Source organism: Hippoglossus hippoglossus, chromosome 9 (genome assembly GCF_009819705.1).
Source record: "Hippoglossus hippoglossus isolate fHipHip1 chromosome 9, fHipHip1.pri, whole genome shotgun sequence".
Lineage (NCBI taxonomy): Eukaryota > Metazoa > Chordata > Actinopteri > Pleuronectiformes > Pleuronectidae > Hippoglossus > Hippoglossus hippoglossus.
Genome location: NC_047159.1, coordinates 18,020,313 through 18,035,327, shown reverse-complemented (window position 1 = coordinate 18,035,327; position 15,015 = coordinate 18,020,313). Strand labels below are relative to the sequence as shown.

The 15,015-nt window shown below is 42.7% G+C and overlaps 2 protein-coding genes across 3 annotated transcripts; both read left to right on the top strand.

The window, feature by feature from the left end:
* Positions 1-278: 278 nt before the first annotated feature.
* Positions 279-6,213, top strand: LOC117767240 (acyl-CoA dehydrogenase family member 11-like). 2 transcript variants are annotated; one of them, XM_034594693.1, is made up of 16 exons: positions 279-356; positions 1,618-1,915; positions 2,014-2,237; positions 2,311-2,410; positions 2,654-2,771; positions 3,068-3,210; positions 3,311-3,463; positions 4,246-4,340; positions 4,432-4,531; positions 4,614-4,754; positions 4,837-4,929; positions 5,012-5,119; positions 5,211-5,382; positions 5,502-5,568; positions 5,648-5,877; positions 5,916-6,213. In XM_034594693.1, the coding sequence occupies exons 2-15, from the start codon at positions 1,634-1,636 to the stop codon at positions 5,781-5,783; spliced, it is 1,932 nt and encodes a 643-aa protein (XP_034450584.1). In that variant the 5' UTR covers positions 279-356; positions 1,618-1,633; the 3' UTR covers positions 5,784-5,877; positions 5,916-6,213. The 2 variants fall into 2 exon arrangements, with proteins under 2 accessions (XP_034450584.1, XP_034450585.1); XM_034594694.1 differs by having other exon boundaries at positions 5,648-5,881.
* Positions 6,214-7,091: 878 nt separating this feature from the next.
* On the top strand, positions 7,092-15,014 carry slc8b1 (solute carrier family 8 member B1). Its single transcript, XM_034594705.1, has 15 exons — positions 7,092-7,456; positions 9,182-9,334; positions 9,716-9,768; positions 10,217-10,274; positions 10,970-11,075; positions 11,182-11,349; positions 11,821-11,934; positions 12,046-12,114; positions 12,223-12,353; positions 12,558-12,699; positions 12,775-12,896; positions 13,805-13,958; positions 14,041-14,121; positions 14,202-14,266; positions 14,431-15,014. The coding sequence occupies exons 1-15, from the start codon at positions 7,298-7,300 to the stop codon at positions 14,611-14,613; spliced, it is 1,758 nt and encodes a 585-aa protein (XP_034450596.1). The 5' UTR covers positions 7,092-7,297; the 3' UTR covers positions 14,614-15,014.
* Position 15,015: the final 1 nt, after the last annotated feature.

Sequence of the window (15,015 nt, the reverse complement as noted above, 5' to 3'; positions counted from 1 at the left end):
TTTTGAAAACAGGATATTAGATATTAGTGTTATAAAAAAGTAATTTCCCAACTTTCTTTTTGCCACTGGGCGATAGTGATTAATCGTTTTACACTGGATGTGTCTCATGACAACCCCTCACCATGTTTCCTGTGGCTCATTATAACAAGCAGAGCACTTTAAATGAAATATTACATTTTTCATTGCTGTGGGCACCATGGATACAATTCCAACCCTCTTAATAGAATTGGACATTAGGCAAAAAAGAAAAATCACGTTCCTCAAGAAAAGAAAACTATGCACAAGCAAGGAGGAGGGAGCAGGGCTTTTATTTTTGAAAGCCGAAGTCTTCTGCTGTGATTGTAAACACTGCTGAGGTAAGGCTGTATTTCTTCACACATCTACTTGTGTTTTACATGTGGATGATTCATTGTTATTCAATCAAATTTAACTGTGAAGTTGCGAAAATATCGTTTCTAATAAACCAGAGAAAAGCTTCGTAGTTAGCTCTTAGCTTGTGAGCTGTTGTGCTTGTTGCAGAGTAAAGATATGACCCGTTCAGATGACGTAGAGCCAGGTTAACAGTTATTATGGTAACTTGTGACATGTATTAATCATTTATCTATGGTTAAATAACATACGATTGTATTCATGGGTCAAATGGGAAACTTATACCTGCACAAAATGACAGCTGGTCAGACTGAACTTTGACCCACTTGTTATCATCGCACGGTTTGGATGTGAGTTAAGTTACCGTCAGTCTGGAACTCTTCATTAACTAAACACTACCTGCTTTTACTTAGTACGAGTGGACTTACTCACTTAAACCGGGTTATTTGTTTTCCTAGTCTTTTGTGTAAGTCAGGTATAACTAATCTTATTAGTAGCACGTCTTGTATGAACAGTCTAGAATAGATAACATGATTATGATTATAATATATACTGTAGAATATATAAAGTATGGCTCAGCGTTTGGATTTTGCTCTGTTTTTAATTTTTTTCTTATATCAAGTTGTCTGACATTTGATCATTAAAGATGTATTTAAAAAGAAAGCGGTGGTTCAACAACAGCAGTTAGTATAAAGCTGTAGCTCAGACCATGATGTTAGTCTAACCAGTGGGTTTTACCCTTTAAATGTTCATTTCAAAAGATGGATCACATGAGATCCACTCTGTTGTCAATTAGTTGCTTTCTATGAAGTGTTTATATTCTCACTTAATTCTAGGACTATGATGCTTATCATTACCCATACAAATGTTACTAGAATCAGATAATACACAGCTTCCCTGAGGTCCAACAGTCTCCTTATATAACCACATTTAAATTAAATAGATCCTGATTTTATTTGGGTCTACACCAAATTACACACTCCTAAATATCAGTCCTCTAAACACGTCCATCAAGATCCATGAGTTATTCTCTGAGAGATGAATACAAGTGTTGAAAAGCCCCTCTCTGTACAAAAAATTCTGGATCCACCCCTTGCTCCAGATCCTCATCAAAATTAAATGTTAATGTAAACATGTTTCACAGTTCTATATTTTGAATTCCTAATAAACCTGGACAGACTGAATGAATGAAGTCAATCCTTTTCCCCGCTGCTTTCCTCTGACTTCGTGCTGATTTTATGACCTCAGCCTGCAGGTCTGAGCCATGTCGGTGCGTGCAGCTCTCCTGAACCGCCATGTAGCTGGAGGCTGCCACAGGTTGTTGTGTGGTGTTCCTCGGCTGCTCGTTCACATCAGATCAGCAAGTGAAACGGAGGCAGGCACAAGGAGATCTGATGAAGAACACGTCTGGGAGGAAGCAAACTACCTGCCTACCTTTTCCAGAGCCAGGATAGGATCCTTCTTTCAGGAAAGGCCTGTTCTGAGGAACCCGTTTCTAGAGGATGCCTTGCTCAGGGGATACCTGAGGAGACACCTGCCCCAAGAGGTGAGCACAGCCAGAACTTCAATTTGTGACAACTGCCGGACAGGATCTATCTTGTGTTGCAAATAACCAATGTAAATGTATATGTGTCTACGTCACAGGCAGCTTTCTCAGACTTGTGTGCATTTGGAGAGCGCGTGGCCAATGAGGTGGACACGTGGGGCAGAGAGTGTGAGCTCACCCCACCACAGTTGAAACACTTTGATCCCTGGGGTAACAGAGTGGACCACATTGTGACCTCCTCCGCATGGAAACGCATGAAAGACCTGTCGGCACAGGAAGGACTGGTTGCCATCGGCTATGAGAGGCCGTGTGGGGAGTGGAGGTCTGCACTTCCTTTTTTTCAGTTTGAAGTGGTTCGGAATGAGAAACTGAGAGGAGGTGTGTTTGTGTTCCAGTCGTGTTTACCAGATGAGCAAGCTGTACATCTACTCCCCCTCCTCTGGTCTTTACACCTGTCCTTTGGCCATGACTGACGGAGCTGCTAAAGTCATCCAGGTATGTCAGAAAATCCAACATCTGATAAACACACAGTCTAAAACAAGTGCCATCATAATATTTTACAGCAAATCAAACTTTGAGTGTTTACACAGCAGTCTCTGGCATTCATCGTAGCTGCATCCATAATTCAAACCAAAATTAGACCAATAAGCCGAAATTATTCTTATTTCAATGCTTGTAAACAAGTTTTCGTTTGACCTGATTCCTCACGTATTGATCGATTGGTGTGTGCCTGTGAAGTCCATAGGTGCTTCGTGTCCTGTAGATGAAGCCTACAGTCGTTTGACCACTCGTCTGCCTGAACGCTTCTGGACGTCTGGACAGTGGATGACAGAGAGACAGGGAGGATCGGATGTAGGTCAGTGGTGAAACTACAGGACACTGTTCTTAGCTGATCTGATCACAAGTGGACAGTTCTAAGTACAGGTGTGAACGCACCACAGACACATTGAAATCTGGTCACTACATACACATATGGCCACATTCTTTTAGCTGTGTGTACGACCCCCCCTCAACTGACGTCCTCAGCCTAATTGGAAGTACGTACTCATTCATACTGAGTCAGTTGATTCAATGAGTTATCTGTGGAGGATTTTTGGTTTGGGTTTTGTTGTGCAGAAAAAGAATAACTCATCTCGCCTTGTATGTCCTCAGCCAGCGGCACCGAGACGGTGGCCGTTCCCCAATCAGATGGTTCATACAAACTTCACGGTTTCAAGTGGTTCACCTCCGCCACAGACGCTGACATGACTCTCACACTGGCCAGAGTGCAGGACAGAACGGGAGCCACCACACCAGTACAACTCACTTCTTACACCTGCACTCCTTCATTATCAGTTGGCCGTTAAACCACTTACAGAGGGATTCCATTGCACTGTATGTGTCTGTGTTCCACAGGGCAGCAGGGGTTTGTCTCTGTTCTACGCAGAGGTGAGTCGAGACCAGGCCGGCCGGCTGAGGGGTATAGAGGTTCAGAGACTGAAGGACAAGCTGGGCACACGACAGATGCCGACTGCTGAGCTACTGCTGGATGGTCTGCCGGCACACAGGGTCAGTTACACGTCAAAATTCTAAATCTAATTCATGTTACAGTGAAACTACACAGGGTCCTGTACAGCTCACTTTGTTTAAACTAAAACTGTGTGCAGTGAGAAAACCATAACCTGTTATTCTGCTAAACAGAACAGGAAATCAAAACAGGGAGGGGACAAGGGTTGAGAGATGCATTGTGTTGCACTTGTCATTGATTACTCAAAGAATTTGGTCAATAGAGGTTGAAGAGTTAATTCCACAAAATTTGAGATTTTCCTTCTTATGTATTTTTATGTAAAAACCATGTTTGAATTTGTTTAAAATTGTATCTCTTGACAATGACATTTCTAGTGTTAATTCTATGCATTATATTATATTATAAATATGTATGTTACATACTTATCATAGCATATATACTGTGTTAGCAGGTAGTATACAAAAAATATACTAATATAAACATACTTTCCCTTATTTTCCTTGTGATTCAACTGTTCTGTTGAAACAGCAGGCAGCTGACTTGTTCAGATCAAATGTCAAAATCCTTGACATCCTAATTTCTTCTCTACCTTATGCTTTTACATTCTTGTGCAATCATCCTGTACCACTGCACATTTTTTTTTCTGTGCAAACAATATTTGTTCTGTAGTGAAGGTTGTATATTATGAACATATTCTGTTTTTGTTTTAATTATTATCATTCTGTTGACCTATTTTATATTTGTATTCTTTCGTCTACCTCATTCTGACCTGTCTGCTGCTGTAACAACGGAATTTCCCTGGTGTATCTTATCTTATTTACAGCTGTCAGATGAAGGGAGAGGTGTGGCCTCCATCGCCAACATGCTGACGATAACCAGGATCCACAACAGCATCTCTGCAGCAGCTGCAATGAGAAGGCAGGACACTAATCATTCTACTGCACTGCATCCTGTGCTAAGTTCTAAAAACACTATACATGAGCTGATTAATAATCACATGTGGTCACAGGGTGGTGCAGTTAGCTCGTGACTATGCCGCTCGCCGCTCTGCCTTCGGAAAGCTTCTTAAAGACCACCCACTGCACATGCAGACTCTCGCTAGGATGGAGGTAAGCTGGCAGGGAGTCATACGCAAACCCTGTACAGTGTTTCCCAGCATGCCTCACCCATGCTTGCTTCTGACACCGACAGGTGGAGACTCGCGGGGCGTTCCTTCTGGTGATGGACACGTGTCGTCTGTTGGGCCGAGAGGAAAGCGGCACGGCGACCCAGCTTGATTCGTACCTCCTGCGTCTGCTCACTCCTGTGGTCAAACTGTACACTGGGAAGCAGGTGCACATCTTGTACAAGTTCAGTTTGTGATACTAAACTGTTGATATTCCTTAAACCCTCACAGTCCGTGTTTTTCCCTCAGGCGGTGTCTGTGGTGTCTGAGGGGTTGGAAAGCTTCGGCGGACAGGGCTACATTGAGGACACTGGGTTGCCTGGACTTCTTCGTGATGCACAGGTGAGAGGTCAGCACCAAACAATCAATCGTATTCAATCTGAACTTTTTGTAATTTTCAAGCACACACATCTTTCTCTCTCAGGTTTTGAGTATTTGGGAAGGTACAACAAATGTTCTGTCTCTGGACGTGCTGCGCTGTGTGGCTCGCAGCTCAGGAATGGTTCTTCACGCTTACTTCACTCATGCTAAGGTACGAGGTCATGGACTGATCCACTCTAGTGACTGGTCTGCGATAGAGCTGAACAGGAATGAGAAGTGCACTTGTTTTCCTCCTCTTGTAGTCCCTGCTATCAGGTGCATCGAGCGTTTCCTCCTTGGGCCCGGCAGTGAAAGCAGTAGACAGCGCGCTCTCTGAGCTGCAGACGTTTGTTCAAGTAGCAGCTAAGAGAGAACCCGGCTATCTGGAACTGGCAGCTAGAGACCTGGCATACAGCCTGGCTCGCATCTACACTGGTAGGTACCAGAGAAACACACATAATATCAAACATGCAACAGTTAGTCAATCAGTTATGTCCATTTGGCAAAAATGCCAAAGTAAGTGTTTGTGTGTGTCTGCGTCTGTATGTCAACAGGTGCTCTTCTCATCGACCATGCCAGTTGGTCAGGAGCCTCTCCATCTGACACCTATGCTGCTCTCAGGTTAAAAACAAGTTCACTTATTCCCCAAAAAATACAAACTTTGCATTCATTCATCGTACGTTTTATTTTCCTTTATCAGATGGTGTGAACAGGATTTGTGTCCCGTGGCGACCAAACAGGCGAGAGGCTGCTATGAACCCAGCACTCCACCACTCGACGCTGCACTGGTGTATGACCGGCCCACTCAAAGCCGAACGTTCAGTGAAAACAGATAAATCTGTCACTTCATTTGTCCCTTAATTTAATTCCGTAGCAGAATTAATCACTGTATACAATTTTCTTGTAGTTGACTGAGACATGAAAAAGAAAATCAGAAAAGGTGATTTGTGGTATTTGTGGTACAACACATTTTGGGCCATCTTCCTCCATCAAGTGTATAGAGAATCATTTTGGGCCCTGGCGCCTCACATCTATCCCCAGGCTGAAAATGTTAATGTTTGATCCAGCAGTGAAACATAATAACACAGTTGTGAAAGATATGAAACTCTCGCCTTCCTCATGCCTGAGTTACTGCATTAATCAACTGCTTCAACCAGTCGTGCCTGTCCTGTTTGCAACTAGTGCAGAATGTTGTTACTAGACTGATCTGGTAAAAGGAATAGACACAGCATCTCACAAAAAAAACCTAATAAAAGAACCTTTTAAAAGCCCCTGATCTCTTCTTCTCATCTCTGAGTCCACTCCTAGATCTGTCAGATCTAAGTGTTCTTCCTTTAGGGTAAACTGAAGACTTCTCAGGCTTTTGAGTCTCTTAAAGTTGTTTTTATTCACTTCATAGCCTTTTATTTCTATTTTATGTTGGTTTTATTCTCGTGCTTCTCTTTGTGTTTTTATTGATAAGTACTTCCGTTAACTGTTTTAAATTTGCTTCATAAATCAGCTTGACCTTTGTAACTACCGATTGTTGTGCACTATTAAAAACGTCTTGTGTAATTTTATTTGCTTTCATGTAATATCATATTTTTCTTTTTATTGTTGCTTTTCTTTAAATTTGAATCAACTGTTTCTACATGATGCTGGGTTCTTATTGGTTTTATTTCTTCATTGTTTTTATTAGAGTTAATTATATTTTGCAATTGAGTTATCCTGTGTCCGTAAAAGCACTTTGTAAACTCAGGCTTTTCACATTCACATCAATTAAACTCAGTCCCACAGTGATTGACTTTAAAGACGAGAGAAAGCAAAGATCAGCAACTAGGTGAGAGGCAATAGGAGACCTGTTTGGTTAAATGGTGCCTTCGTGTACTGTTGGAAAGGTCACATGTTCAATCTCCAAACTGATCATGAACAATAACTATATTAACATACCACCTAATTTTTTAAGTTGTAAGGGGATGGATTCTCTCGTATTTTTATTGATGGTGTTATATTGTGGAATCAAAGTAAATTAAATAAGAAAAAATCGCTAACAAAGCAGCCGAACGATATATACTAAAAACATTAATACCCGCATCAGTAGCCGAGTTAACGAGGAGTCCTTGAACGCGTGGCGGGTTCTGGTTGGTAAACAGTGGGCGTGGTTTCAGCAGAAGGTGAACAAGATGTCCAGGAACGTGAACGCACCACACAACAACTTCTCTTTAACTCAACGCGCAGCGACGGCGTCTATTTCCAGACTTTGATTTTGACGTCACTTGTTTTTCGGGTTGAATGTCGGACCGCGGCACGTGAACACCGCAGCAGCACCATGGACGCGGCTCCGGGATGAATTGAACCTTATGACTGAACCATGTCTTGTGGCGTTCTCCTGCCCCTGGCGCTGCTGCTGTCGTCGGGCCAGCTGCGGGCCAGCTGCGGCTCACTGCTCCGGAACCTGCCCGGCGCTGGACTGTCCGGACAGACCGCGAACTACACACTGACCGGGATGTTTCAGAACGACGAAGACCAGGTCGGTGGGGTTCGATCAGATAAATAAGTCACCACGGCAACTGTCAGCGGGCTCGAGACTCGCTTGTCAGGTTCACGTGCGGTGTATTGGGTCTGTCACGTGATCAGCGACAGACCCACAGGGCACGAGACCGATCTGTGGAACCTGAGGTTTGACTTCCACGTCTGTCACATGTCAACCCCCTCCAGCTACAGGGGGAGAGATGAGAGATTCACAGCACGATCAGATACTTTAAACTCATTAATAAGATTTATAAAAAAAACAAAAACATGATATGGATGGTGGGCGGATCCAGGTGAGGAGCCCGGGTGAATCTGATTGGCCCCTGCAGTAGTCCTAAAAACAAAAACGTGTCACCAACTAACAATACTAAAAATACAAAAGACCATTTGTTTATTGTTTTATGTTCTAAGCTTCTTTGAAGTACACAGTGTGTTTGAATAAGGAATAACTTTCAAAATCTGTTCAATGATGTGTGGCTTAGCTCAAAGCTATAGAGCTGAGAGGTAAACAATGACCTACATGTGCACCTTACTGAATCAGGAAGTGTGCCTGGATGTTGGACATATAATTGTCCCCTCTGTGTACTTTATGGCCCCTGATTAAGAAAAATCCTAGATCTGCCACTACCAGTATTCATTCAAAAAAACATTCTCCGTCACAGTTTATCAAACCTCATCAAGCCACCATTAGCCTTGTGCACCAGACAGTGGTGACTCCAAAAGGCTCCAGCTTCACAGCAGTTAGTTTGTTGTCATTTGATTTAATGCTAATTTGTTTGTGAACATGTAGAACGGAAGTTGAACAGAAACTGAAATGGTAAAGTCGGGATCAGAACTTTTCCTGTTGTGGAACCGGCCCTTTCTCATAGCGGGCCCATGTGTCCAATTTTAAAATCAAAACTTTATTATTTCAGTTGATATACGGCAGGAGCAACTGTGTAAACACCCTGGTTACACTGTTATGTGCACTTATTATGTACACTTACACTCACATACAACTTAATGTCATAGATTTATTTCATCAGCTCTGCCACATATTCTACTTTTTAAGTTTATAATGGACAGTTTCTGTTAGAACTTCAGATGTTAATTGAGCTGTATGTTTTTTACTGAGGTCGTAGAGTTTGTGTTGTACTGGACTTCATTATAGTGAAATGTGACTCTAATAATAGACCCTCGGTGTGTTAGTGATGAGGAGAGTGAGCCAATCATTAGAAACTAATGTAGCTCTGACTGAGCATTATTATCTTTGTACAGGTAGAAATTAATGCGGAGTTGCTGTATTTGATGACATTAAATAATATATATGTACCCAAACAAAGTGTATACACTGTGAGAACCAATAAGCAGCCCGATCTGATATTTTTGCAACAATGTAAACATCCATTAAGAGCTTTTCAGGTGATTTTTCAGAAAGTTGACTATATAATATTTGCTGTATGTCTGTATGCTGCATGTCCTTTATGATTAATAAAACAGCCAAAGCTGCCACATGCTGTCTGTAGTGTGCATTGCATTGTACACACAGAGTGAGATCAGGGGGTCAACAGAGACCCACTGATCAGCTATTCTGATGCTGCTTAATGGTGTTTTTCACAATAGTTTGAATTAATGAAGCTTTAACACGTGAATATTTGTTTTTCAACCTTAAATTACCATGATGATGAAAAGAGATGATAAAATTTTGTTCCTAAAAATGTTTTGTGTGTGTGTGCGCGTGCAGTGTGACCATGTGATGAACATCAGTACCATGGACCGCTGTGCATTTGTGAAGAACACACCAGACTGTATCATGGAAGATGGATTCATCAACTACCTCCATGTGGCCTTTTGTCTGCTGCCGCCCAACCTCACGCCTCTCACCATCACTCTCTGTGTAAGACCCCAGTGTGTGTGCGTACATGTGTGTGTGTGTGTGTGTGCGTGTCTTTTGAGGAAGTGGCTTGGGGAGAACCAGGGAGGATGAGACATCTGACTCATCAGCCACAGTCATTTCACTCTTTGCTAAATAATGTATTTTCTTGAGGATGTATGAACTTCTTGAATTCCTCATTAAACGTGCTCTTGTTGTGTAACTGAATTATCTGCATTCGAGAGTAGGAACAATAGCATCACTGTGGTTATGTTCTCCTAAAACTAGGCCATGTTTATCAGACTCAACTTATTCCACCTAATGTTTGTTGCTGGAACATTTGGCTTCGTATGACATGCATGCATGTTTATCTTATCTACCTCCCGTTGTTCTGCTTCCCCACAGATTGTATGGCTGCTCTTCCTCTTCGTCGTTCTCGGACTCACAGCCTCTAAGTTGTAAGTGTCTGTCATGTGTCGTTATTTGTCCGGAAACGTTCCCTTTTGAATAGGTCAGGACAATCCCTATCAGTCTGTATAGATCAGCAGTGTACCCTGATTAGTGCCAGCTCCAGCAGGAGAAACGCTTCACACGCACCCATTTAGACACACACTCATTCAAGCAGCCAGCTCAATAGTCACATGAAGAAAGAGTCACATGACTGTACGGAGGATTTTTTTTATATCATTGTTTCACTTAAGTTGTAAGATTGAGAGATTTCCTCAAAGTAAGCACAGTTTGTTCTGCATTTCTGCTGCTCGACTTTCAGGGACTGAACATGGTGAAGTTCTATGTCTGATGAGAAGTGTCCGGATCTATTATGAAACATTCTCAGATGTTCTCCGTCAGCCTTCGCACTTCTCCAGGACACACTCACTTATTGTGTTTTTCACTGTCTCTCCTCAGTTTCTGCCCCAACCTGTCGGCCATCTCCACCAGTCTGCACCTCACTCACAACGTGGCCGTATCCTTTATCTGCATTTGTTTGAGATGTTCCGATGACGTTTTCCCCCTCACAATTCCGTCTGATGCATTTAACATATATAATGTATTTTAACAGCTCTATGCTACTCCCCCTGTATGAAAGTGATGTCGTTGCTGTCATTGTTGTATGACCTGACTCAGGTTCAACCCTTTGAAAAACAAATACAAACAGAGAATGAACATCATAGAACTTTACATAGTTTTTAAATTCATAAATGAAAAATAAATAAATCTAGGAATACACAACAATTTGCGTGATCATTCTTTCAATGCTAGTGCTGCTGCTAGTGTTGTACAATATGCTGTACACTCCTCGAAACTGAAGTCTTGCATTATGTTACATGTTGCTGTTATAGTTGTGGGACTTTCCAGTGTGAAATATTACAAAATTGCTGACATTTTAGCAAACTTTGTCCAACGCTACACAACCAGAAATCACTTCTTCTTTGCTGCTCTAAAAACATAACTTGTCAGTGGCGGGAGCAGCGAAGAATAAGAAGTGATTTCTTGCAATTTTACCAGGGTGGAACTAACAACATAATTTAAATGATACTTACAGATGCCTGACCCCGCATTCTCAGCAGTATCAGAGGTTTCCAATACTGGTATTGGAAGATCTCTACAATTTTCTTGCAATGTCTCTTCTGTGAGTGATTTTCTTTGACTTGTGCTGAGGGTGTGACTTTTCTGGCTCTTGGTAACGGAGCTCCTGACATCTTCAGTGCCATGGCAGCTTTCTCTCACCCACACACCGCTGGGCTCGCTGTTGGAGCCTTATTTGGTGGGCACACACACACACACACACACGCACCAGTATAAATAATCCATCTTTTACATATGAAAGTCTAGTGGGACTTCCTCTGATCTCTCTCGGTCTCCGTCCACAGGAGCTGGTATATTTGTCACCACAGTAGTTGCCGGCAGCGTGGCGCTGGTCAAGCCTTTTGCCGTGGCCTCCCGTCCCTTTCTACGTGATGTCATCTTCTACATGGTTGCAGTGTTCTGGACTTTCCTCATGCTGTACAGAGGAACCACGGCAATGGCAGAAACTCTGGGTACACACTGGTTTCTCTCACACACACACACACACACACACACACACACACACACACACACACACACAAACAGACTGTGCACTAGTTTAGGTGTATTTTTCATCCTCTTATTCAGATTGACATTTGTCTTATTGGTTGATTTCCAAAACTAAAATTAGTCTTTTAAAAATTCACAATACCAAATGCTCACACTCATTTGACTTGACTGAGACCGGATGTTTCACTTCTCTTCATTCAGTCAGAACAAATTAACCACTTAAATGTTAAAATAGACAAAACAGAAGTTAGACTCATGCTTGTGCTAAAAAAGAAAACTGTACTCCGGTTAAAAAACGAAAATAAAAGCATAGAAAATCTGTAACAATAACAAGGGTTAAAAACGGTTTTAGCCTTTGCATTTACAATACTGTGCTGTCGTTTTTCACATGCTGTGACATTTTGAACTTGACTTTCTTCATTTCCCTTTTCTAGGGTACTTGGGCCTCTACGTGGTGTATGTATTGACTGTTATTATCAGTGCTTACATCTACAGCCGGCAAAAACATTCAATGAACACAAGTGTCCAGACTGATCCACAAATTCCAGGTGAGAGACTCATATACACACACACACACACACACACACACAGAATAAACGGCAAAAACTTAGTTCCCACAGTTGGTTGTTATGTTTTGTAACTTTTTTTCTCTGCAACAGACTTTCACTCGTCCGACTCGTCTGACGATGACGTACCCTGCCTGATTGGTGGGAACAACCAGGAGTACGGTACGAAAGCAGCGGTTTTCTGTAAACCACAATAAAAGTTCATGTATACCAGGATTGTTCTGTATGATCAGGACCCTAACATGCACGTGTGTTTTATGTGTGTTCCAGAGTCAGAGTACAGGCCACTTCTGCCGTACTCTGAGTCCACAAGTCAGATCCTGCTGAGTTCCCTGAACCCAGTGGACAACAGGAAGTGGAGGAGGAAGCCGTGGGGCTGGAGAGTGCTCAAAGCTCTGAAGGTGTGTGTGTGTGTGTGTGTGTGTGTGTGTGTGTGTGTGTGTGTGTGTGTGTGTGTGTGTGTGTGTGTGTGTGTGTGTGTGTGTGTGTGTGTGTGAGTGTGAGAGAAGAGCTCAGTATCTGGGTGAATCTGGCTGAAGTCACAGCTATTTAATAACTGTGTCTGTCATGTAAACCATCTTTCACGTGTGTCCTGCACTCATCAGACACCTCTAGAGTTCGTGCTGCTGCTCTGCATCCCCGTAGTCGACCCTGATAAAGAAGACAAGAACTGGAGACGTCCACTGAACTGCCTCCACCTGATCACTGGCCCACTGGTGTGTGTGCTCACCTTCCAGTCGGGACAATGTAAGTGAAGGCGACTTGACAAACTTTAGCAGCCATACCTGGAGGAAATGTGTTGTTAAACTTTTTGTTTTCTAGATGGACTCATATTGATCGAAGGGCAGTTTCCCGTCTGGCTGCTGACGCTTCTGCTGGGATTTTTTCTGTCTGCAATTGTCTTCTGCACCACCACCAATGACCACCCCCCCAAATATCATCCAGTAAGTACGTGTGGAGATGAAAAAGGAACAGATATACTTAGGACCTTTTGGGCTGTGGAGTCTGTGCCACCCCCAGGTCTCATCTCGCATTAATCAACATCTTAGACAATGAAATGATTAAATTAAGTTTGAATTTAACACAGTTGAGTCTACGGCCATGCAGGCAGCTCTTTGAGGCTCAACTGAGATGCATCAGTGTTTAGCGTGTTAGCATGACGGGAATGCTATTAGTTTTCAGGTGTTTTAATCACAAACCATGGGGCATTTAAACAATTTGACACGATAGTGGTGCAACATGAGGCGAAAGGAAGGATCACCAAAGTCAGTAGGAGTCATCCTCTGGGGACTACGAATGTACAAAATATCACAGTATAATCCCTTTAATAGTTATTCATACATTTAGGTGGGAATGAAACTGTCATCCCTAGAGATACTCCACTAGCATGGCCAAAAACATACAGTATATAAACAGGCGATTTGTTAATTCTTACCAGGGGAGACGGTCCAGATGCTGCTGATGGTCGGTCTGTCTGTGCTCTGTGTATTTGTGTGGGGGAGAGTGAGGAAAAGAGCACTGTCCTCCTAGATTTTTTTTAACTTTAAAAATAAACTGCAGATCCTGTGATTTAATTAGCAGCATTAAGGAAGCTCACCTGCACACAGTGTTTTTTCTCTTATAGAGGATGCAAAGATTGACATTGTTTAAGGGGTTGTTTTGGTCATTTTGGTTTTAATCATCCTCATCCCCTACATATCGCCTACTGTATATACATGATAACTCAGCCATTACTTTGTGTTAACTGGCCTTAAATCATTTGTGAAACCAGGTTGCAGTCACGTTGTGTTTTCTTCATGCTGATGGGGATGTTTGTTTGCAGTGAGTCTGATTTGTGTCTCGTCTCTCTCAGCTCTTTGCTCTTCTGGGCTTCCTGGTGAGTGCAGTGTTGATCAGTGCAGCGGCGTCGGAAGTGGTCAGTCTTCTGCACATGCTCGGTGTGGTGCTAAGTCTCAGCAACACTGTCCTGGGCCTGACTCTGTTGGCCTGGGGCAACAGCATAGGAGGTAATATTTGTGAATCCAAAAAGATATGCTTGCACCTACAATTTATTACCATATGATCTGTATGCATCTCTCTCTGTTGCAGACTGTTTCGCCGACATCACCATTGCCCGGCAGGGTTACCCACGGATGGCCATATCTGCCTGCTTTGGAGGCATCATTTTCAGTATCCTCACTTTCATAGAGCGTGTACATATAATAGCAGCTGTTGATTACTGTGTCCGTCCTTAACTGTATTTCCTTCAGACATGCTGTTTGGAGTGGGTTTGGGATGTCTGTTGCAGATGGTTAAAACGCACTCTGACGTGCAGGTAATATTGAAATTCAAATTCTTTATTAGGATGTACCATGTTGCTTTCGATGGGGTCCTGTAATATACTCCTCCTATATATTACTCCTCAAACACAAGAAAACAAGTACAGAGTTTAAAATCAGTCACATGAGACTCGAACACGATGCTCTTTCTCCTCCGCAGTTTGAATCAGAGGGTTTGCTGACGTGGATTCTCGCAGGATCTCTGGGTTTGTCTCTGGTCCTGTCCTTCGTCATTGTTCCATTGAGCCGGTTCCACTTGGGTCGGACCTATGGGATCTTCCTCCTCGTCTTCTATTTCATCTTCCTCCTTATTGCACTGCTCACAGAGTTTCGCGTCATATAGACCAGACCCCGGGGCCAGGTTTTAATGAGGAGCATCCTGTAATGCAAGATGACACACACTGGAGCAGGGACTGCACTGAGTGCAGAAGGACTGATGACTTCTTCTGCACATGAACCTGATGCACTATTTATAAAAGAATCAACAGTGCACTTGCCTTGTACGCAGAGCTATGCTGTGGTTGGTTTGTGGAACCAAGCAGCAAATTAATGACAAACCAAGTTTTCTGCTCAGTGAGGAGCTGAAACTAATCACACTGTGCCTTTATTCAGCTTCTTGTTTGTCTGATCGGAGCTGAGATGGTACTTCGAGTCCAGCGGGAAACAGAGATTGTAGAAATCTGTTTGTGAATTGACTAAATGTACTAAATTCAAAATGTTGAAATAAATCATTTTGGTTTGGTAT